Source organism: Megascapheus bottae, chromosome 2 (genome assembly GCF_031878675.1).
Source record: "Megascapheus bottae isolate mThoBot1 chromosome 2, mThoBot2.hap1, whole genome shotgun sequence".
NCBI lineage: Eukaryota > Metazoa > Chordata > Mammalia > Rodentia > Geomyidae > Megascapheus > Megascapheus bottae.
In genome coordinates this window covers 71,775,017-71,800,062 of record NC_143510.1, presented here as the reverse complement: position 1 = coordinate 71,800,062, position 25,046 = coordinate 71,775,017, and the positions used below count along the sequence as shown (strand labels likewise).

The following is a 25,046-nucleotide window of genomic DNA, read 5'->3' as shown; positions in this document are numbered from 1 at the left end:
AAAGTAAAAGGCACGCTGCAAGAAGTCTTTTAAAATGAACACTTTATTTAGTCATCCCCTTTATTATCCTTTGTGACATTTAGTAATTCCATGCAAAATTCCTTCTAGTGGATTTGGTAGTCATTGTTTATAGATTTCTGCTAGGGTGTTTTAAAGCTTTCTCCCTCGTTTGTTTCCATGACAATGGAACCCATTAGGTATTTTGTTTGTAAATAAAGCTCTGACAGCTAGGACCCAGTGACTGACTAAAGTAATCCTACCTACTTTAGGAGGCTGAGATCTGAGGATCATGAATCAAAGTCAGTCTAGGCATGAAAGTCTGTGAGACTCTTATCTCCAAGTAACCACCAGAAAACCAGAAGTGGCACTGTGACTCAATTGGTATAGTGCCCAGAAACTTGAAGACCCCCCCCCCCCCCCGCTTGATAGCCAGAGACCAAAGATCAATGCAAATTGCAATGAGTCATTTATTGAGGAGCTTGAGCACGGGTCTCTGCGCACTGATAGTCGAGTGCAAACCAGAGGCCCCGAGCACAAGATTACAATACTTTTTATTCATTTTTTGGTAGGGGGAAGGTTCCAGCAACCAATCAATACACCATGCGGGAGATTTTATACTATATTCCATTAAATGATTGGTGCAACACAAAGCAGGAAATGGGTCGTGACTAATCATTGGTCAGTCTAGCTGGCTGTCATTTTAGAAGGATGGTTTTAGGTCAGATATGAGTCTAGGGGGATCTCCATGGTAATGGGCTTGTGATTGTTTGACATCTGCCCTAGTTTGCTGGCCCTCACAAATCTGACCTTGCAGGTACCAGATGGCTACTATCTCTAGCTCCCGGCTTGGAATGTGTATACTCCTTACTACAGTGTAGCTCAGTCTGGGAACCAAGGACAAATGGATGGTTGTAGATTAGCCACAAGGACAGCAGTTGTATTTCTCAGGGCATTAGCAAGCAGATATACAGAAGCAGAAAGGCAAGTTAAAGAAACACAATTACAAAAAAGTTCATATAGAAAAATACAATATAAGAATACAAATGATGGTTAACATAGGTTTATAAAAATATATGTGTAAAAAACTATATGTGTAAATATTTTCTATGCTCCTCATTGGTAGAGTGCTATGCTTGAGCTTAAGAGCACAAGCCTAGAATTCAAGCTCTAAGACTGACAAAAAAGTAATAAACAAATGAATAAATACATAAAGCTTTGAAATCAAAACACTTATCATTTAACATTAATTTTGCCTTTCAAATGGTTCCTTAAAGAGACTATTTAACTCTTTTTTAATAGCTTCTATACCTTCCAAACGATGGAGACATTCTATGGTACCCATATCATTATCATTATATAGTGTCCATAGTATATATCGTATATGATATATCTTCTTCCTAAATTGCTACTATTACAGAAATCATGTAATTGTATTGTTTTCTGCCCTAAAATATAAAAAAATTAGCGATTATACCTGACAGCATTTCCACTTTTCTTTTTTTTCATATATTTTTATTGTAATTAATAGAAGGGTTACATTATATTCACCAGATAGAGGGTGCATTACTTCTCCTACATTGATACCCTTTCTCATGTCTTGGTCCCCATTTCCCTCCCACCACCTCTACCCCGCATCTTGTTTTCCCCCCTTCCCTATCCAATTTCAAATAACCAAATAAGCATATATACAATATATTAGAAAACCAGGTGAAATACTGTAACAATATGAGATAGCCAAGGGACAGCAAAAAGAGATGAGAGATAACATAGTACATTAAGGACAACAATCACTCATTATATGGCTTTTGTTTCTATATCCTGGAGGTCCTTACATTTAGCATCATACTGTATGGCCTTATGTATCTAGCTTTTGTTCTATTGTAAATCTCTGCTAGGAGAGCCCAAGGTTTCTACTGATTATGACAAATGAGGGAAACCATAGAGCCTATGTTCCTTTGAGTCTGGCTAACTTCACTTAATATGATTTTTTTTCTGAGGCAATGTCTTTCTTTCTGACAGCAGCATAAAATTCCATTGTGTATCTTGTTGATCCACTCATTAACTGAGTTGGTTCCATATCTTTGCTATGGTAAATAGTGCTGCAATGAACATCCTGTTTTAGTGGATTTAGTATGTCCTTGTTTCTGGATGATTGGGTAAATGCCAGGTAGTAGAATTGCTGGGTCATAGGGGAGTTCTATGTTTAGTCTTTTGAGGAACTGCCATACTGCTTTCCATAGTGGTTTGCACTCCCACCAACAGTGTAGTGCTGTTCCCTCCTGTCCATATTCCCTCCAGCATCTGTTGTTATTAGATTACTTGATCCTGGCCATTCTAACTGGAGTGAGGTGGAATCTTAGCGCTGTTTTGATTTGCATTTCTTTTATGACCAGAGATGTCAAGCATTTCTTCATGTATTCATAGGCCATTCTTATTTGTTCTTCAGAGAAGACTCTCTTTAAGTCTTTGGCCCATCTTTTAATGGGATGGTTGTTTCTTTGGAGATTAGTTTTGGGATGATTCAATTTTTTGAGCTGTTGATATATTTTAACTATGAGGCCTTTGTCTGTTGTATGGTTAGTGAAGATTTTCTCCCACTCTGTAGGCTTTCTAGTTAATTTGCTAGCTATGTCCTTTCCTTATTAAGAAAGTTTCGACCTGTTCCAAGGAGACCGCATGTATTTCTTATTCCTTCTTGTTAAGTTTTCGGTCTATCTGCTTTTAGCTCCATGTCTTTGATCCATTTGGAGTTAATCCTGGTGCAGAGTGACAAAAAAGGATTCAACTTTAGTTTTCTGCATGTGCTTAACCAGTTCTGCCAGCACCACTTGTTGAAAAGAATGTCTTTCTTCTATTCTATTTTTTGGCTCCCTTATCAAAGATTAGGTGGTCATAGGTCTGTGGGTTAATATCTGGGTCCTCAGTTCTATTCCATTGGTCTTCAGGCCCGTTCTTGTGCCAGTGCCAAGCTGTTTTGGTCACTATAGATCTGTAATAGAGCCTAAAGTTTGTTATTGAAATTCCTCCTGCGCTGTTCTTTCTATGAAGAATTGTTTTCGCTATATGGGGTGTTTTATTATTCCATATGAAATTTTGGATTGCCTCTTCTATTTCTGTAAAGAATGACATTGGGATAGTTATTTAATAGCTTGAGCAAAGTCTACAGCTTGAAAGAGAGACCAATTTTCTCCTTCTGTAGTAACCTCAATGCTCCACTCAAATAAGACCTTGTCTAGCTTTATTTTACTTGAGAAAAAAGCAGTGCCACAAATGCTATAAACTCTTAAAATACTTTAAAACCATTAAGGAATTATTCCTATTTTGTCTCTTTAAGGCCTCTTATACCTTAATATATGATATCTATGATTGGATACAAAAAATTCTTCAAGTTGAAAGCATACAAAATGAACACACATATATTTTATCTTTTTACATATGATATATTTTGGTAGACATTAAAATATACATCCATTTTCCATGGCTTATGCTATCTTTTGTATAATATGTCATGGAAAAGACTTTGCCATTTTACAAGATAAATCAAATTTGGGATGAGTGACTGGCAAGTATAGGAAGATTCATTGCCTAGTAAGTCACCTGATAAAATAAGAAGATCAATGTTGACCAAACTGATACAAATCCCATTTATATTTTTATGATAATTAGATCATTCTCAAATATAAATATATTCAATATCCAGACATGGTAATCCACAGTGAAACACAGGATCTACCGAAAACACCTCCTGAACACCGGATTGTGTTAGAAACATGGATGTTTTCACATTAAAATATAATTAGGTCTAGCTTTAGCCAAATGCAACAGAAGGCTTGGAGTTCTGCTACCAATAATTAATGTCTAATTGTTGGTACTTATGTTTAGTTTTGTGCACAACCTTTTTTTTTCCCATATCTCAGTCCATGCCAATTATATACTGGCCACAACTGTCAAGGCTATCAACAAATTAAGCACTGATTGGTAGGGCTGCATGATAATGATCTCCTGACAATTTACATAAAGCAAGTAGGTTTTTTTTGCCAGAAAAAGCAAGTCTGTGTTAAACAGTCTATCTCTCATGCCATGTCTAATTATCCACTAATGACTAGTCATGCCTGAACTTCACAAGGATGTTGGAAGTTGATAGCCTTCTAAGCACTAGAGATCTATTGCTCATTATGGTATAAAAAGCTAGGAACCATTTAAAATTTGTATGGCCTGAGAGAAAATTAACAAAAAGGTTTTGCCCTTGCACGGGTTTTCTGTCTGCAGGTGCTTCTATTAGCTTCAGTGAGACAGAATTGAATCTTTCATATTTTTTCTCATTGCTTTGTTTTCCTGCAAACTAAATTCTTGGATCTCACTGAAGATATGTGAAATGAGGAGAAAGCATTAAAACTTCTTATTGTCTCACTGAATTATTTCTCTCATAAAAGACCTCTTAAAACTGATGATAACTTAAAAATTCCAAGTACTGAGTTTAAAGTTTAACTTATGCATGTTTTTAACTTTCTTGTTGAAGAGATAACGCTAATACTGTGATCATAGAAATTAAAACATCAGCTCTCACGTACAACCTTACTATAATGATAATTAAGCCGCTTTAGCTGAAAGCATGCAATAAAGATTTGTCACTGAAAATAGGTTCCATGTTATGCTGGCAATCTATAATGCTGAGATTTCTGATAATGTGAATCTTCAGAGTGAAAGTATTTTGGAGTTATAATTCACTGAAACAAAGCTTTTAGAGCTCTACAGTAAATCACAAGACTGACAATTTTGTGATGAAATATAATACATAAACCCCTCAGTCACACATTCCAATTTTTTCTAACCTCAAAAACATTTTCTGTCCATTCTAATCATAGTGCCATGATTTCCTTAACAGCACATATTCTGTAGATCGAAGTGTTGTTCTTGAGGTTCTAACCAGCAATGTAGTTTCAGTTAGGAGAAGCTATCCAGATTTTCACTGTATAGAGCTTTCCGGATAAAAGGAGAATTTCATTTGCTGAAATAGAAAGAACATTCATTAGTATGATTTGCACAGTGACTTTTCATTGAAACTAAAAGGAAATATATGAGTTCTTAGGCAAGCTATGGGTCAGGACACCAAAGCTTACATAAAATTTCTAAAATTCACACTAAGCCATTCTGATCACTCATTGTGTTCACCTTCCTGGTGTCTGTCCTGGCTGAACAGTGAAACCTAGTGGCTCCTCAAAGTGAAGCTTCAGCCTACTCATCTACTTTAACGAACACAGATTCCGTGCTAGACAGTGTGAAAGGATTGAGAATGGACAAGTCCATTTGTTTTTCAAGATGGAAAGACTGGTAAAAGTGTACAAGATGAAATCACTTAGTACCATAGTGAGATATAGGTCTCTTGAAATTTTCTCCGCTCTGTCCTCATGTGCTTTCATGTGCTAGACTCTGCAGCACTCTAAATCTGTTAGTAAAGAATGTTTAGTATTTATGGTTTTTGTGTTTTTCTAAGTCTCTGCTTCCTTTTATACTTACCTCCATTTTCTCCTTCCCAGGATTTCAAGTGAAAGTTACTTTCTTTTAAAAATACTTAATTTACTTACTTATGGACTTAGTTATTGAGTGGTAGTGAGGTTTGAATTCAGTTAGATACTTGCTATGTAGCATGTGCCTGACTACATGAGCTGTCAGTACCCCTAGATTAAATTTTAAAAGTGTCGTATAATTAGGTCACATTTTAAAACAAATACTGTCTAATTAGGAACTGGACATCAGTGAGAAATCACTAATGTCTTTAAGAATGTACTTGAGAAGTTCATACAAACTCATATTTTAATGAAGTCAGTCTAAACATCAGTTAAGGACATTTGAAATACAGAGCATTAACTCCAAACCAGAAAAGTCTATACTATGCTCAAAGCTTCAGACTGCAAGCATAGGAATCCGATGTTGGTTCCTCCTATTTGAGAAACATTCAAAAAGCCAATTAAATGGAAGGCTATGACTTCCCGAAGGAAAAGAAGTTAGAAAGTAATCAAGAAAGGCTGAGGGTTTCTATACATAGAATAACAGGAGCAGATTAATGGCTTAAAAGCGTAACGCAGGAAGGAAGGTGAAAATAATCCATTTAAACTAGGAAAGGATGCAGAGCAGATCCCTGTGGGACACAACTGTGGAGATATCTATCAGAGTTGAATATCAGTCTCCTTCTGGAAGGGAAATCTGGATACAAAATATGAATTCACACATCATTATCTTTATTATCATAGTTGAAAATACATGTGGAAAAGAAGACTGAGGAAAAAGATTTTATAGTTAAAGAAATCATTAAATTGATGGGATTCTGGGTAATATAACATAGTAAAAATAACAGAGCTCATTTTAGGTGATATCCAGCTGTCTGAGACTGTATAATATCTGTGTGATAGAACTGCTCGACTAGATGTGTGATTGCCACTCTATTCAAGTAACACTCAGAGCCCACCCAACAGAAACTGCTGTCACTACCCCACCTGCACCATTTCTCCTCCACACTTCTCTTTCACAGTGCACACAATTGATGAACATATTGATGAGTATACTCAATTTTGTATCTAACAAATGTAAAATCCTAGGTTATTTGGGGGAACCTAAATATAGAATTACCCTGTGTACCAGTTATAACACTCTTGGACATTTAGGTAAGTATACAAAATACAGTAGCACTCACAATCCCATATTTTATTATTATTATTATTATTATTACTTCTATTAATAATAGACAAGCTATAGAAACCATCTGAATAGGAGGGATCACTACTACACTGTTGGTGGGAGTGCAAACTCATTCAACCACTATGGAAACCAGTATGGCAGTTCCTCAAAAGATTAAACATAGAGCTCCCCTATGACCCAGCAATTCCATTACTTGGAATTTACCCAATTGTCCAGAAACAAGGCCATACTAAATCCACAAGCACAACAATGTTCATTGCACCACTATTTACCATAGCAAAGATATGGAACAAACCCAGATGCATCTCAGTTGATGAATGGATCAACAAGATGTGGTATTTATACACAATGGAATTTTATGCTGCTGTCAGAAAGAATGACATTACTCCATTTGTAAGGAAATGGAGACTTAGAAAAAATCATATTAAGTGATGTTAGCCAGACTCAAAGGAACATAGGCTCAATGCTTTCCCTCATTTGTCCTAATCAGTAGAAACCTTGGGCTCTCCTAGCAGAGATTTGCAATAGAACAAAACCTAAATATATAAGGCCATATAATATGACACTAAATGAACAGACCTCCAGGATATAGAAACAAAGCCATATAATGAGTGATTATTGTCCTTAACGTACTATATTATCTCTCATCCTTTTTGCTGTCCCTTGGTTATCTCATATTGTTATAGTATTTTACCTTGTTATCTAATATATTGTATATATGTTTATTTGGTTATTTGAAATAGGATAGGGAAGGTGGGAAAACAAGATGAGGGGTGGGGGTGGGGGGAGGGCAATGGGGTCCAGACATGAGAAAGGGTACCAGTTTTTGTGAAGTAATACACCTATGAATATATCCATAGATTATATTATAATTACCTTCTGGTGAATATAATCTAACCCTTCTATTAATTGCAATAAAAATATATGAAAAAGAAACCATCTGGATAACCTGTAAGCAATCAAGAACACATAGAATATACATATATATAATAAATGTATATGTATGCATATATGTACATATACATATTTATCTATACATAACTATTTTTTCATAAAATAGAATGAAGTTATACAATTTTCAGAGAAATGGATGAGCTGGAAAACATCACATTAAGCAAAGTAAGCCTAGGTAAGAAGGACATAGGTAATTTATTCTGTTTCTTATGGTGATGTTAGTTTTAAGCAAAGATTATATATGTAAACATAAGTAAGATAACTAACAAAAATGAGACTAGCTAAAACACTGTATTCCAGTAGTGACATAGCATGATGGAAAGACTTTGAAAAATTAACAGGTCATGTAACAGAAGAAAAACTAAGAACTCTAAGAATGCCTGGCCTAGGATGTGGGTTGTAGTAGAATTAGGGATAATCAGTAGAGGGTGGAAAGCTTATAAATGCTGTTGTAATAATCTAAGTACATGTATGAATATAGAATGAGGAAGTTCAATGTGACTGGCAGGGAAGGAGGGTGAAATATCTGGAGGAAATAACTCTGATCAAGGTGTATACTATCAATAAATGGCCATGTTAAAATAGAGCACCCAATGGTGATACTGAAAATGATAAGAATGAAATGCCCATAATGGCAGAATTTAGTTTATCTTTGTGTCATTTATAAAAAATTATAGCCATTGTTTCTACAATGCCACTTGGAACAAATCAAAGATTTAGTAATCTTTGAAATGAATGGATACATGACTGCCACATTCAACAGAGTTACAACAAGAGTATTTTATAGACTCTACTAATCAACATTTTAAAGAACACTGCTGAATCAAGAATCAAGTTCTCTAAGAATGTCAGTCTCTGAGAATGCAAAGCCAGTAACAATTCTGTTATCATGACATAAATCTCTGTACCACTTTAAAGAGGCCAGAACTACACTTCTTCTGTATTCTTCTTCTACATTCTTGTATAGTCTAGTGAAGTGGGTTACATCAAAGAGTTGGCATTTATTTTGTAATAAATGCATTTCCTAATCCTCTAGATGTCCAAACCTGAAGTTAGTCATCACGTTTGTACCTTCTATGCTCACTTAGACATTTTAAGGCACTAAACTTTCTTTACTGGCAAGGTAAGGCATTTGCCCTCTGGTACAATCTATGTAGACAGTATAATTTTGTGATTATTGGACAAAAAGAAGTCATTATGAAGGATCTTCAAAGCCTCATTTTAACTCATGACTTTTCTCTTCTGAACATTGTTTTTGTCTCTCTTATTATATATGTGTATAATATTGCTTCAAGATCCCCTTGGGTAATTACATACATCGGCCTTTGCCTGAAACTTACAGAAAGGCTAATGCAAATGGTTTTCTCTCTCCAGAACTTCCATTTTTTTTTTTTTTGCCAGTCCTGGGCTTGAGCTCAGGGCCTGAGCACTGTCCTTGGACTTTCTCAAGGCTAGAGCTCTACCACTTGAGCCTCAGCACCACTTCTGGCTTTTTATTTTCTATGTATGTGGTACTGAGGCATTGAACCTGAGTCTTCATGCATGCTAGGCAAGCACTCTACCACTAGGCCAAACTCCCAGTCCCCAGAACTTCCATTTTTAACTCAGAGAGATTTCAAAGAATACATTGGGATGTGGTTCCTACTGAGAACAACATTTGTTCTATGACTCCTGATAAACCTATAGTAACTTCACTTAATGTCTCACTTTTGTCCTTTCTTTCTTTGAACTGGGCCTGGGCCCTCTCCCTAAGCTCTTCAGCTCAAGGCTACTGCCCTACAATTGAGCTAAGCCTCACTTCCTGTTTTCTAGAGGTTCATTGGAGATAAGAGTTTCAGGTCCTTTTGTGCCCTGGCTGGCTTTGATCTCAGATCTCAGCCTCCTGAAAAGCTAGGATTACAGGTGTGAGTTACTACACCCCAGCTTCAATTATGTCTTTCTTAACAATGAGATTCTGCGATTCTGAACCTAGCCAATATTCATTTAATAATCTTCTCAAAACAAAGAAAAACTCTACATTTTTCTATTGCTTGCCAAAGAACAACAAATAGAGAGACCCTATATAGAATGTATTTTAAATTTATTGCTTGCAACTTGAGTAAAATATATATGATGTGGTGAATGAAGTATAGTTAGATATTACATTTGATGTCATTACTTTCTCCAAATTTGGACAGTTTATAGGCTAGAAAATCTACTCTTATAAAAGTGTCATTTGCTACTGCCATGACACACAATGACAACACATCCCAGAAAAGTTTATTCCATTAAGTTCAGCAGAATTTTGTCATTGTGGTCTAGCCACAAGACCTTCGTCTATGACAAGATGCATTCTCTCAGCCAGTGAATCTCCACTTTCCATCACTCCAGCCTTGGATATTAGCATTAGTGTTTGAAAGTATTAGTCATTTTTGAATAATGATATAAAAGCTTAACAAATCTCCAGAAAAAGAGCCATTCATTACACTTTTGTAACAACCATTAATATCTACAACACTCAGCAGTTTTCTAATTTTCTTTTGTAGTTGAGAAGCTGTAACTACATGAAAAAATGCCATGAGGTCCAAAACTATTACCAGTTTCATTAGTGAAAATGAGACAGAGAGATAGAGAGAGAAAGAGAGAGAGAGAGGGAGGGAGGGAAAGAGGGAGGGAGGGAGAAAGAAGAGAGAGAGAGAGAGGCAGACAGACAGACAGACATGGGGTACACTAATATCAGGCACAAAAGATTGGGATTATAAAGGGAAATCCTGGGGAAGTGGAGGTTTATCATTGAGTGCATAAATGTTTATTGCAGAAAAATACATACTATATTAGAATAGGGTTTCTTTTTTTATATTCTTATTGTAATTAATAGAAGGGTTACAGATAGAAGGTGCATTACCTCACAAACATTAATACCCTTTCTCATGTCTTGGTCCCCATTTCCCTCTCCCCACCCCGCCCTTCATCTTGCTTTGCCCCCTTCCCCATCCTATTTCAAATATCCAAATAAGCATATATACAATATATCAGATAACAAGGTAAAATACTGTAACAATATCAGATAGCCAAGGGACAGCAAAAAGAGATGAGAGCTAACATAGTACATTAAGGATAATAATCACTCATTATATGGCTTTGTTTCTATATTCTGGAGGTTCTTTCATTTAGTATCAAACTATAGGGCCTTATGTATCTATGTTTTGCTCTGTTGTAAATCTCTGCTAGGAGAGCCCAAGGTTTCTACTGATTAGGACAAATGAGAGAAAGCATTGAGCCTATGTTCCTTTGAGTCTGGCTAACTTTACTTAATATGATTTTCTTTCTAAGTCGTTCCATTTCCTTACAAATGGGTGATGTTGTTCTTTCTGACAGCAGCATAAAATTCCATTGTGTATAAATACCACATCTTGTTGATCCACTCATCAACTGAGGGGCACCTGGGTTGGTTCCATATTTTGCTATGGTAAATAGTGCTGTAATGCAGAATAAGGTTTCTAACAAAATCATTCAGTAATTTGGCAAAGCACAAAACCTTTAAACTTTTGTTGGCTAACATTTTAGAAACTGAGAGAGATAATGGCTATGTTATATAGTCTCATGATATTTGTCAAAATACTAAGTAAAATGTTAAGTTTCAATTATATATATGAACAATTTCAGCAATATCATTGAAAAATAGTATTATTTTAATCTCTTGGAAGCTATAATATGTGAAAAGAAAATAGTTATCATTTGCGAATTTTGGACTCTATGTATTTTAATTGGAATTCATTTTACCAATGATATTAGGCTTTCTCTTCTCAAAATTGAGAGAAATGGAAATTGAAATGTCTAACATAACATATGTTTATATATACAAAGTGAACAAGAAAATCTATTAGGCTTATAAATTGTTTACCTTACCTTCTTTCCACAAAAAAATACATTTTAGTTGTTTTTATATATACCACACAAAAATATTAGTGAATTTCTGCTAATAATTGTTCTTGCTCTTTAGTAAGACATAGCATTTTGAATTACCTAAAAATTCTCAAAAGTTGCCAAGGATTTAAACTTTGTTTTCTTATGAAGCACATTCATAAATATTTCCTCAGTGTTTTAAATAACATTATAAAATGAGTTCATTAAGAATATCCTGCCTTGTAAATTGTGTAATAAGCCATTGCAATGACAATTGATTTAACTCTTTGGTATTCTCCTCAAGTAATTCTGGTAAAATTTATAAGGAATTTCTGTAAAATAACTTTTCTTAGCCTTCCCATGCATGTAGATAGGGAAAATCGTAAAACGGATCTCATTTTTTGCAGTATGCTTCCAATAAATTTCCAAATGCCTTCAAAGCATTAGAGCACTAGGCAAGTGGCAATTTGCTTATAAATAAGGAGACCAGAAATTTAAGAAATACCCTGATTTAGAAAGTTGCTAATTTTTTAAAATGTTGTGGTATTTATCCCTTTGTTCTTATGCCCTTAAAACTTTCCTAGACAACAATACAAAGAATTTTAGTCAAATGGAAATGAGTGAATTACTCAATCTGTTTAGTACATATTAACTACTTTTTTAACAGATAATAATTGAAAAAAGAGATAGTTTTATTGGATCAGAGCATATCAGAGACATGCCCTTTTTAGTAGCAAAACTGCATACATAGGCCATAAGAAAAAATAAAGGAATAGACTTAAAGTCTCTATTTTTCTTCACAAAGTTTATACTAATTATCAGAGCATCTTTGAGGTTATTTACTTACAAGGTAAGGAAATTTAATACATTTTGCTAAAAAGTTTATATGTATTTTTTATAATAGTACAATTTTCAGAAACAGTGGAAACAGCTTTACTATGAAAGTGATTTTTTGAGATGGAATTAGCTGTGTATTCTGCATTCATATTCTCTTACCTCATCTATAAGACACATTTCCAAGTTACAGAACCTAACTTTCTTTCTTGCTTTCCTGGCCAAGGCCAGAAGCATGGCAAATTGGGTTCTGAAAAATCTTCTTGTAATATTTTTATGATATCTAGGTTTCAGTCTAACATTTTTTGTGTGTTTGTGTGTGGGGATCATAGAGCTTGAACTCGGCCTGGGCGCAGTCTCTGAGCTCTTCAACCACCCTAAACTTGAGCCAAGCCCTGCTTACTGTTTTCTAGAGAGGTTAATTAAAGATACAAGTCACAAGTCCTTTTGTGCCAGGCTGGCTTTGAGCTTTGATCCTCAGATCTCAGCCTACTGAGTAGCTAGGATTACAGGTGTGAGCCTCTGAGCATGGCTCTAACACTATTTTTGACCCTTGCTATATTTTCATCTCCTTAGTAACCCAGCTCAATGCTGGTCTTGCTAAGGTTCTTCATTATTAGTACATACTAGGCTTGTTTTCTTATATACATACTATTTTATTGGGCCTTACTCTAATTTCTTATTTACTTTCTCATAAAGAAATAAAAGCTCACTAATGTCATTAGTAAATATGTGAGGATTTTATTAGTATTTGAAAATCAAAGTGTACGTTTGGAAAAAAAGATAGTAGCAATATAATAATATCATTTCCTACCTTCTTTATTCTGAATTTAATCACCCTAATTAAAATGTGCAAATCTCAAAGTAATCTATTCTTATTGCACACTTTAATTAAATTTAGCATACATGCAGTTGAAGAACCTTCACCATAATCTAAATGTAGAACATCATTTTCAATGCAAAAATGTAACTTGTTGAATTACTTTCCCATATCTACTACCAAGTTTAGTAACCACTGATCGAATTTCTATTTCTATATAGTTTAATTGAAGGGAATTTTTATTATAAATTAGCTGTGCATTGCATTCATTTTGTTACTGATATGTGTGTGCATTTAGCATATTTCTTATACACAGACACCTGGACTATATCCAATGTATCCACCTCAAACCATGGGCCAAATCCTAAATTTATCTGAAACATACATTAAAGCTCTTTTGATTATGAAGTGTAAATGTACTTATGTTAAACAGAAATCATGGTATTTTCTACGAAAAGATTCATTGCCAATATCAATGCTATTCCAAATATTACTGAACATTCGTACCATTGCATTTTTGAACCTTTGGTGATTTAATCATGTTAATTACAAGATTTTCTTGTTTTTACTACTTACATAGTGAATATACTTTGTATGCATATTAGCCATTCAAGTTTCTCATTCTGTGAGTTTTAAGTTCCCAGTTTCCGCCACTTTGCTATGGTAATTTTTCTTCTTTTATTCCATTTCCCCTCCCAATCTGTCTTTCTGTCTGTCTCCCTTTTTTTGCTTTCTTTTCTGAAACTAGGATTTGAAATTAAGATCTTGCTTTTGCTAAGTTACTATGCTGCTCTTTGAGCCACAACCCCAGCCACAACCTATTAGTGTTAGATGCAGTTTCATTATTGCTAATTTGCAAGAGTTCTTTGTGTATTCTAGTTTTAATTAATGTTTTTACAGAAAGTTTACAAAAAGTTTTACAAAATTTTCCTTTTTCAAGTAGAATGTCATAGCTGGAATTAAGCAGAAATGAATTAGCATCTATGTTTTTCTCTTCTTTTTTTAATTTGCTTTTCTTTTTGTCATATATTTTTAATGTGATTTATATAAGGGTTACATAGTATTCACCAGATAGAAGATGCATTACTTCACAAACACTGATACCCTTTCTCATGTCTTGGTCCCCATTTCCCTCCCACCATCCCTGCTCCTCATTTTGTTTTTCCCTCATCCCTATCCTATTTCAAATAACCAAATAAGCATATATACAGTATATCAGATAAAAAGGTAAAATACTGTAACAATATGAGATAACCAAGGGACAGCAAAAGAGATGAGAGATAACAGTGTATTAAGGACAACAATCACTCATTATATGGATTTGGTTTCTCTATCCTGGAGGTCTTTTCATTTACCAACATTCTATATGGCCTTATGTATCTAGGTTTTGCTCTACTGTAAATCTCTGCTAGGAGAGCTCAAAGTTTCTACTGATTATGAAAAATGATGGAAACCATTGAGCCTATGTTCTTTTGGGTGTGGTTTACTTCACCTAATATGATTTTTTCTAACTCTTTCCATTTCCGTACAAATGGGGCAATGTCATTCTTTCTGACAGCAGCATAAAATTCCATTGTGTATAAATACCACATCTTATTGATCCACTCATCATCTTAAGGGCATCTGGGTTGGTTCCATATCTTTGCTATGGTAAATAGTGCTGCAATGAACATCCTGTTTTAGTGGATTTAGTATGTCCTTGTTTCTGGATGATTGGGGAAATTCTAAGTAATGGAGTTGCTGGGTTATAGGGGAGCTCTATGTTTAGTCTTTTGAGGAACTGCCATACTGCTTTCCATAGTGGTTGAATGAGTTTGCACTCCCACCAAGAGTATAGAAATGATCCCTCCTGGCCACATCCCCTCCCGCATCTGTTGTTATTAGATTTCTTGATCCTGGCCATTCTAACTGGAGTGAGGTGGAATCTCAGAGTTGTTTTGATTTGCATTTCTTTTATGGCCAGAAATTTTGAGCAATTCTTTGTGTGACTATAGGCCATTGGTAATTCTTCAGAGAAGACTCTTTTTATGTCTTTGGCCCATCTTTAATGGGATGGTTGTTTCTTTGGAGATTACTTTTGGTGTGATTCAATTTTTTGAGCTGTTGATATATTTTAGATATGAGGCCTTTGTCTGTTGTATGGTTGGTGAAGATCTTCTCCCACTTTGTAGGCTTTCTAGTTAATTTGCTATATATGTCCTTTGTCATATAGAAGCTCTGCAGTTTAATACAGTCCCAGTTATCAAGATTTTCTCTGATATGTTATGTTTCTGAGTCCTTATTAAGAAAGTTTCAACCTGTGCCAAGGAGACCTCATGTATCTCTTATTCCTTCTTGTAAGTTTTTCAGTGTATCAGCTTTTACCTCAAGGTCTTTGATCCATTTGGAGTTCATCCTGGTGCAGGGTGACAAAGAAGGATCCAAGTTTAGTTTTCTGCAGGTCCATTTCTGCCAGCACCACTTGTTGAATAGGCTGTCTTTCTTCTATTTTATTTTTTTGACTCCTTTATCAAAGAATAGGTGGCCATAGGTCTGTGGGTTAATATCTGCATCCTCAGTTCTATTCCACTGGTCTTCAGGCCTGTTCTTGTGCCAGTACCAAGCTGTTTTCGTCACTAGAGTTCTGTAATAGAGTCTAAGGTTTGGTATTAAAATTCCTCCTGCATTGTTCTTCTGCTACCATTTTTTTTGCTCTACGGGGTCTTTTATTATTCCATATGAAATTTTGGATTGCCTCTTCTATTTCTTTAAAGAATGGCATTGGGATATTGATGGGTATTGTGTTCAATCTGTAGACAGCCCTTGGCAAGATTGCCATTTTTCCAATAAAGGAGCATGTGAAATTTTTCCATTTCTTCACTTCTACTTTGATTTCCTTTTTCAGGGTTTTAATGTTTTAATCAAAAAGGTCTTTTATATTCTTAGTTAAGTTAATTCCTATGTACTTTAGTTTCTTTGAAGCTATTGCAAAAGGAGTTGCTTTCCTGATTGTTGCCTCATTACTCTCATTGTTGGCATAGAGGAAGGCAGTTGATATTTGAGGGTTAATTTTATACCCTGCTACCTTCCAAAAGTTTTGAAACAGCTCAAGCAGCTTGGGAGTGGAGTATATAGGGTTTTTAAAAAAGTACAGAATCATGTCATCTGCAAAGAAGGAAAGTTTCACTTTCTCTTTCCCTATTTGGATCCCCTTTATACTTACTTCTTGCCTTATTGCTCTGGCTAGGAACTATAATACTATGCTAAAGAGGAGTGTAGAGAGTGAGAATCCTGTCTCATTCCTGATTTTAGAGGAAATGACTTTAGCTTTTCACCATTAGGTATAATACCAGCTGTAGGTTTGTCATACACAGCGTTTATTATATTGAGGAAAGTTCCTTGGATTCCTAGTTTCTCCAGAGCCTTTAGCATAAAGGGGTGTTGGATTTTGTCAAATGCCTTTTCTGCATCTATTGAGGCTATCATGTGATTCTTGTCCTTGCTCCTGTTGATGTGTTGAATTATATTGACTTGTGTATGTTGAACCAGGTTTGTATCCCTATAATGAATCCTGTTCGATCATAGTGTATAATTTTTTGATGAGTTGCTGAAGACGGTTGGCTAGTATTTTGTTGAGAAGTTTTGCATCAATATTCAGCAAAGAAATGTCTATAGTTCTCTTTCTTTGATGAATCTCTGTCTGGTTTGAGGATGAGGGTTATAGTGGCTTCATAGAATGAGTTTGGCAAAGGGCCTTCATTTTCAATTTGTTGAAGAGCTTGAGGAGTATTGGTGGGCTCTGCTTTGAAGACCTCATAGAATTCAGCTGTGAATCCATCTGGCCCTGGGCTTTTTTTGGAGGTCTCTTATTGCCATTCCTATTTCAGTGCTTGAAATAGGTCTGTTTAGTTGGATTAGGTCTCCTTGGTTCAAGGTGGGTATGTTAATATTGGCTAGAAATTCATTTCTGTTAGATTTTCAAATTGCTTGTCATAAAGTTTTGAAAAGTATTCCCTTATGATGTTCTGGATCTTGGTAATTTCTGTCGTGATAGTACCATTTTCATCTGTGATTTTGTTTATTTCGGTATGCTCCCTTCTTTTTTGGTAAGATTTGGTAAAGGTCTGTCAATTTTGTTAATTTTTTCAAAGAGGAAATCCTTGTTTTGTTGATTCTTTCTATAGTTTTTTGAACTCTAATTCTGCTTTGATTTTTAATAATTTGCTTCCTTCTACTCGGATTAGGTTTGGTTTGTTATTCTTTTTCCAAGAGCTTAAGGTGCAACATTTTCCAATTTGTTAATGGGAGCTGGCAGAGCTATAAATTTTCCTCTGATTACTGCCTTTGCTGTGTCCCAAAGGAACTGGTATTTTTGTGCTTCTTTTTGATAAATATCATAAACTGTAGAATTTCTGTTCTGATTTCCTCAATGACCCATTGGTGATTCAAGAAGATGTTGTTCAATTTCCAGGAATTACAGGGTTTTCATTGGTGGAGATTGATGTTCAGTTCCAATTTGATGCCCCTGTAGTCTGAGAGAATGCAGGGAATAATTTCAGTGTTTCTGAATCTGCACTGGTTTGTTTTATTCCCTAGAATGTGGTCTGCTGAAAAAAACATATATTGTGATGTTCTGGGTGAAATAATCTGCAGATGTCTGTTAGATAGAGTTGGTCTATACAGTTGTTCAATTCTGAGGTTTCTCTGTTGAGTTTTTCCCTGGTTAATCTGTCCATCGGTGAGAGTGGTGTGTTCAAGTCACTAACAATCGCTGTGTTTTGATCTGTGCGTGGTTTTAGTGAAAGTACAGTTTGCTTGATGAAGTTCGGTGCACCAGGATTAGATGTGTTGATATTTAGGAGGGTTATGTCCTCCTAGATGAGTATGTAATAACCTTCTTTGTCTTTTCTCACTAATTTTAGTTTCAAGTCTACTTTATCTGATATGAGAATGACAACACCATGCTGTTTATGTGGGCTCTTAGCTGGATAAACTTTATTCCCACCTCTCACTTTCAAAAAACGTTTGTTTTGGGGGCAAGATGTGTCTCTTGAAGACAGCAGAATGATGGATCTTGCTTTTTGATCCAACTAGATGGTCTAGGCTGTTCAATTGGAGAGTTAAGTCCATTGATATTGAGGGTTAGGATAGAAAAGTATTTACTAGTTCCTGCCATTTTAAAATCTTTCATTAGGACCTGTGGTTTGACAGTTCTTGCCGTACTTAGCTGCTATGATTTTTAGGTGCTATTTCTTTGAAAGTACCAAGTTCGTGTTGGTTTTCAATGTGTAGAACAATTCTGAAAATTTTCTGTAATGCCGGTTTGGTTACTACATATTGGTGCAACTTTTCCTTGGAATGGAACGTTTTTATTGTTCCCCCAGTTATGAATGAGAGCTTAGCTAGGTACAGTATTCTTGGTTGGTAGTTATTTGTCTTAAGAGCATGACATATATGCTTCCAATCTCTTCTTGCTTTCATGGTCTCAGCTGAGAAATCTGGGTTATTCTGATTGGTTTTCCTTTGTAAGTGATTGTTCTCTTCTCCCTGGCTGCTCTGAGGATCCTTTCTTTGGTCTCTATTGATCCTGTATGGTTTATAATGTGGTGGTGGTATGTCTTTTTCTGGTCAGGTCTGTTAGGGGTTCTAAAAGCTTCTTGTATCTGGATGGGCCTGTCCTTCTGGATATTTTGGTAGTTCTCTGAGATGATTCACTGGAGTATATTTCCAATACCATTGACCTCTTTCTCCAGGCCCTTCTCAATACCAATTAGCCTTAAATTAGACTTCTTAATCATATCTTGAACCCCTGAAGCATTCTCTCATATTTCCTAGATTTGGTGTGACTCATTTACTGTTCTTTCTCTATACCAACTAGATTATCTACAAGCCAGGAGATTCCCTCTTCTGCCTTGTCTAACCTGCTATCATTACTTTCTACTTTATTCTTCTTCTCCCTTCCTTCCAATTGCTCATTTTTGATGCCTTGCATCTCTTGTTTAGATCATGTATGGACTTCTTTAACTCCTTGATTTCAATTTGAGTGGTTAGCTCAGCAGCTTTACTCTCATTGGATATTTTTTGGAGTTCAGTTGCCTTTTTGTTTGTGGATTCTATGAATTGGTCCATTTTTCTCTGTTTAGCTTCCTCATATTCAAGAAAATCCTTTATTATGACCTCCTTTATGGCTTCCTCATGTTCATATATCACTTTCTTTATGGTTTCATCTCATGTAGATATGGCTTCCTCACCTATCTCTTTCTGTATTTTTTCAAACTTGTCATTAATCATGTTTATCAATTGCATTTGTGTAGCACTTATAGGACTCTCCTCTAGTTTTGTCATTGACTGCTCCATTGCCTGTTTATATTGGGTGGCATATGCTATTCCTTGATTTGACATTTTTCTTGAGTTTCTTGTTCTGCCAATTTGGAAATGGGAGCAAGATTAATACTGCACAAGATTACAGTTTTTAAGATATAATCAACCTAGAGCTCTTTAGCTGGCCAGACAATAGATGTTCATAGTTTTATATTAGTACTATCACTTTCTCCCTCTCTCTCTCTCTCTCTCTCTCTCTCTCTCTCTCTCTCTCTCTCTCTCTCTCTCTCTCTCTCTCTCTCTCCACTTACAGACAAATCTAGTACCACCACTGGTCACCATTTTATGACCAAACCACCCCCCCCTGAATCCAATCTCTTTTGCAGTTAAGTCCCTCTGGACCTATAGTATAATTGAACTCCTAGATATACAGTATTGCTCAAAAACCATCAACTGTAGAATCATGCATTTTAAAAGTTGAAGGATGAACAGAGTGCCAGAGATAGAAAAATGGTATGAAAGACAAGAGGGGAGGTAAGCAAAGAGTAATGTAGGAGTGTAAGATTAATGTAGTAATGAAGAAAAGGGTTAGCCTAAGGATAACTGCCCTAATGTGATAGAAAGGTAAAGTAGTTGAGTACAAAATTTAGAAAAAAAAGATAAAACTTATGAAAATAAGAAGAGAAATAAGAATATATAAAGAAAAGAGGAAGGTATGTATAGGAGAGATTAATGATGGAAAAAATTTTAAAGTATAAGTCAAAAAAAATTTTAAAAAGAAAAAGAATAAAAAAGGTGGGGGGAGATCCCACATAATTGTGAGTTCTGAGACAAGAAATACTAGGGTTAAGTATCCACAGATTAAAAAGCAGGTGACTGAATCAATAAAAATATAATTTGTATCCAGTCTGTACCCAGTGCTGTCACTATGTTTCTAGGAATGACCACAATGACAGAAGGAAAGTGGGGAAAAAAAGGAAAGAATCATAACATTAAACAAAAAGGATGGAGGTAAAATGGTGAAAATAAAACACATAAAAATGGAATTGAAAAAAGTTAGAAAAAAAAGTGGGGGTATTCTTCAGCTTTTTGGGGGAATGAGGGGCATGAAACTTGTGTCTCCACCAAATTCAGGATCCAAACACTTTAAAAGAGCTCAAGCCCAGGACTGGCAAAAAAAAAAAAAAAAATCATATTCTCCTGCGATTTGGCTTTGCAGTTGCGGTTTTTCTGATCAGTTTGCTTGATTGGGCAGAAGAAAAAAAAACAGTGGATCTCTGAGAGGCTTTGTTTACCAGGAGTGTGGCCCCACCCAAGAGGAGGAACTTCTGCTAGCACTGGGGGCAGATGTCCAGCTAAGCTGCCTCTGGGAAAACCTTTGCCCTTTTGAATGATGGTGCTGGCAGCAGCACTTCTCAGGCTCCAGTTGGTTTGGCAGGGTCTTTGCCAGCAGTCAAGATGTCACTGCTGTGGGCTGGTGGGGAAAGGGCTTCCTTCCCAATGCCATTCCACGAGCAGAAGTGGAAACGTGCACAGAGGTACTCACAAATTGCTGGATTTTCTGGTTCTGTGAAGCTGGCAGGTCCGAGCCATGGCTGGGTGATGGCTGTGGGCTCACGCAGGCTATGTCTAGCTCTGTCTGGAGCCGGCAGGTCTGAGCTGCTGAGAAGCGCCGTCTGCTCAGGTGCAGGAGGGAGGCTTTGTCTTCGCAGCAGCTCCTAGCAGTTGGTGCAACTCCACACTGTCTTCTTGCACCAGTTTTCTGCCTTTTTCCTCTCTGACTAAGATCTCTGTGGTGCTACAGCTTACTTAGGATGGATCTTTGGGTATAAGCTTTCCCCTACAATGCTAGAACTAGTATCTTGGCCAGAGCTCAGAAAGACTCACACTGAACTGCCGCCATCTTCTGCCGATCTCTTAATCTGTCTTTCTCTTCTTTGAAATAAAATTATACATTTTCAATGAGGCATACCACCAAGAAAGCCACTCATTTTCAGATTTGAGACACTGAGTCACAAAAAAATCAGAGAAGAACTTACTTTTCAGTGAAGCAGGGCATACTTAAATTCAACAGAGAAACTGAGTCTATCTATATAAAAATAACAAAAGATGCCACAATAAAAGTAAATATATATATATTGTCACTTTAGTATGGTTTACCAATTCAGGTTCTATTTGTGTGTAGCTATAATTGAATTGAATATTCTCTGTTTTTCATTTGTATCTTAGTTATAAGGAAGTGAGTAGAAATTATATAATTATTTTATAATATAACATCGTGGGAAAGCTGGTCAGGGTAATAGTCGAGGTCTTTAAATTCACTGGGAAAATTTAGATCAGGAGAGAGAGAGAGAGAGAGAGAGAGAGAGAGAGAGAGAGAGAGAGAGAGAGAGAGAGAGAGAGAGAGAGAGAGCACACAAATAAGCCAGGACTAAATGTTATTGAATTTTGCAATCAATTTATATTGATCAAATGGAAGTTCCTACTCTTCTGGGCACGAAGCTGCTCATTGCACCCCATTAAAAGTTACATGTTACATCTACCACAAAATAAAGTCAGAAAGTATTCATTGAACTATTCATTGGCAACATTGCTGTCAATTGCAGAATACAGCTCCTTTCTTTCTTTCTTTCAATTTTTATTTTAAATTCAGAATCAGGATTAAAATCTCATGAACCTACACACATGTGAAAGGCCTAAAAAACCGTAGTTGAAAACTATTCTTAGGTAAGTAGGTTTTCAGCATCCAACAAAATTTTGAAATTATTCTCATTTTAACCATTTTTGTCATTTACAATTTTTAGTGCGTTTAATGTTGCCTACTCTGATTCAAAAAATGCACTCAGTAGACAGATTTATTCCTCTAATTCAATTCAACATACTCCAGAGTACTTGGTACAGATGAATATTAGTTATTTCTGATATAAGCTGTGTCTCAAACCTTGAATATATAATATATAGTCTAAACTTTTTACTTCTACACATTAAGTTAAAGATAGTCTTAACAGTTAATTATAGTTTAATCAGAAATCATAATCAAAACTATCTGCTCTTGCAAATCACTCATTTAGTACAACTTTCTCAAGTGTGATCAAGAATTAAGAGTCTGTTAAGATAAATATCAAGATCTAAACAATGACACAAAAAGTAAAATTCATTGAAAATATTGTGGGAAGAATAAACATTGCCCTGAATACATGCAGACCTTTTTCTCGCTAATATTATCTAAGCATATGTGTAATACCTTTATGCAGCTTGTATACCATATTAGAAATCATTAGTAAATCTAGAGATTCTTTAAAATATGATGAAAAGTGTGTAGGTTGGTTTCAGGCAAATGTTATTGACTTTAATCTAAAGAATTTGATTACCTTTGAAATCATTACACACTTTGAGTACAAAAACATACATAATAAAGGAATAAATACTAAATGTGTCATTAATTTAAATTATTACAGAAATTCCATGAAAGACTACATATCATATAAGGTATTAGTCAGATACTTGTGCTTTGAAATACATATCTATGTTAAAATATATTGGACTGAAGAATGTTCAAATGTACATATACTCAATTATGAAACAAATGAAGCATTTATTATATCAAGAATATTTTTAAATGAGGACTGGAAGATGAGGATCAACTGCCTGAGCAGCTAATTAGTTAAAATAACTGAGACCAAAATATATTATATGTATTATTAGCTCTAAGATCCAGTTATCCTATACATGTTATCCTATCTTTCTCTAATCTAAAAGATTTGTTAGATATTGTGAAAAATAAAGTGAAGCTCTGAGAGAAATATTCTGGAAGACTATACTTAGGTATATTTTCTAAGATGTAAAGGTGATATAGGGGGTTACAGTTACATAGGTCAGGTAGTGAGTATATTTCCTTTTGAACAGTGTCACTTCTTCCTTTGTTTTCTCCCAGTTAAATATAAATATATATATATATGTATATATATATATTATTTATTTTGCCAGTCCTGGGCTTGAGCTCAGGGCATGAACACTGTCCTTGGGCTTTCTTAGGCTAGAGCTCTACCACTTGAGCCTCAGCACCACTTCCAGCTTTGTATATGGTACCGAGGAATCGAACTTGTGTCTTCGTGCATGCTAGGCAAGCACTCTACCACTAAGCCAAACTCCCAGGCCACAGTTAAATATATTTTTAATAAAAGGTATTAGCAAACCCAAAAGGCCAGTGACATATAGATGTTTCTCAGCACTCTAGAGACTAAAGTTTGAACTTGGGATTCTCTGAGGCTTTAGCTGCCTTAGCTGAAGAAGGCTTTGATACCTGCTTAATAGTATATACTTTTAGTTTAGGTTACACTTGATTTGTGCAATAGAGGAGTATGATAGTCACTTCCTAGTTGTATTAGGGCAGTAAGGTGAGTTTCTGAGAAAGTAACACACCCAGAGGATAGCAGTATACCTTACTATTTGAAACTTCTCACAGGGGACTCAAGCAGAAAGTTAAACTTACTGACAGTGTTGAATGTCAGAGTAGTATGGTAAGGTCCCTGAGGAACAGTGCAAACAAATATTGCTGATTTAATTATTTCAGCTGTAACTTCTGCAAGACCACAGTGCCTTGCAGAGTGCTATGATCTTACAGAAGCTGGAGTAGTGATTGTCCTCACCATAGCACAAGGATGTGTACCTTTCCATCAGCTCCAGAAAGGAGGATCTCAAAGGCTGGCTACGTAAGCAATTACATCATTGATTTGGTAGATTGCTTTATTTTTGTGTGACTGTCATTGCTAATAAGAACTGACCTACCTCATGTTCAGGGGACAAGTTCTTTCCTAGGTAACATTAGGTATAATGTAGCCCTCAAGATAGCCCTCGAAAATCTTTTGATTCTTTTTATTGCCCCTTCACCTGGCAAAAGATAATGGGGGATGGAAGCAAGCATTTCAGGGCCATGTTATTTAATGTCCTCTTTTTTCTCAATGATCATACATGCATGCTACCCTTCACCATAAAGGACAGCCATTTGGGTTAAGTAAAACATCTTGATGCACTAATACCCCAGAAATAAACTCCCCTTGCTCAGAGAAAATGATATTCAACTACAATGTAGAGTTTATTGACTTGAATTTTATTCATAATTTTAGATTATTGATTCCAGCATGTGTTGATCCTTGCATAATTTTATGTAGTTTTGCTTGGGTCATCTTTAGGATGTATGAAGGTGAGAAATGAACATTCCAAATGCATACTTACCAAAATTGCTGAAGACTTTCAGAATACTATTGAGCAGTTAGGTCAGGAGAGTTGCTCTATTATGGTCATTTTCCAGAAACGCACATTTCTTTTATTATGGATATGCAAGTTAAGAGCTGATGATGGTGCCAATATGATTGAAGTACTTTGTAAGTATACAAATAGAGAAACTCCTTTATAATTGTGGGGAAAATGGGGGAGCTACAGAAAGCAAGGGCTGAGTTTGATCAAAGCACATAAAAATATCACAGCAAAACTCTATGCATATCAGTATATATTAATTTCAGAAGAATGCAAAATTTTGCATCCAGATGAGGAAGAG

The 25,046-nt window shown here is 35.6% G+C and overlaps 1 protein-coding gene across 5 annotated transcripts in view; it reads left to right on the top strand.

Moving 5' to 3' along the window:
- The window catches only part of Mgat4c (MGAT4 family member C), a 187,077-nt gene that overhangs the window by 88,096 nt on the left and 73,935 nt on the right, over positions 1–25,046 (top strand). For 2 of the 5 annotated variants that reach the window (XM_090357512.1, XM_090357496.1), the window contains exon 2: positions 7,757–7,825. The exons of 2 other annotated variants lie outside the window; for them this stretch is intronic. In XM_090357512.1, the coding sequence (XP_090213638.1) occupies positions 7,783–7,825 (43 nt within the window). In that variant the 5' untranslated portion in view covers positions 7,757–7,782. The remainder of the gene's footprint in view (positions 1–7,756; positions 7,826–25,046) is intronic. One more of the 5 variants, XM_090357529.1, reaches the window with a different exon arrangement.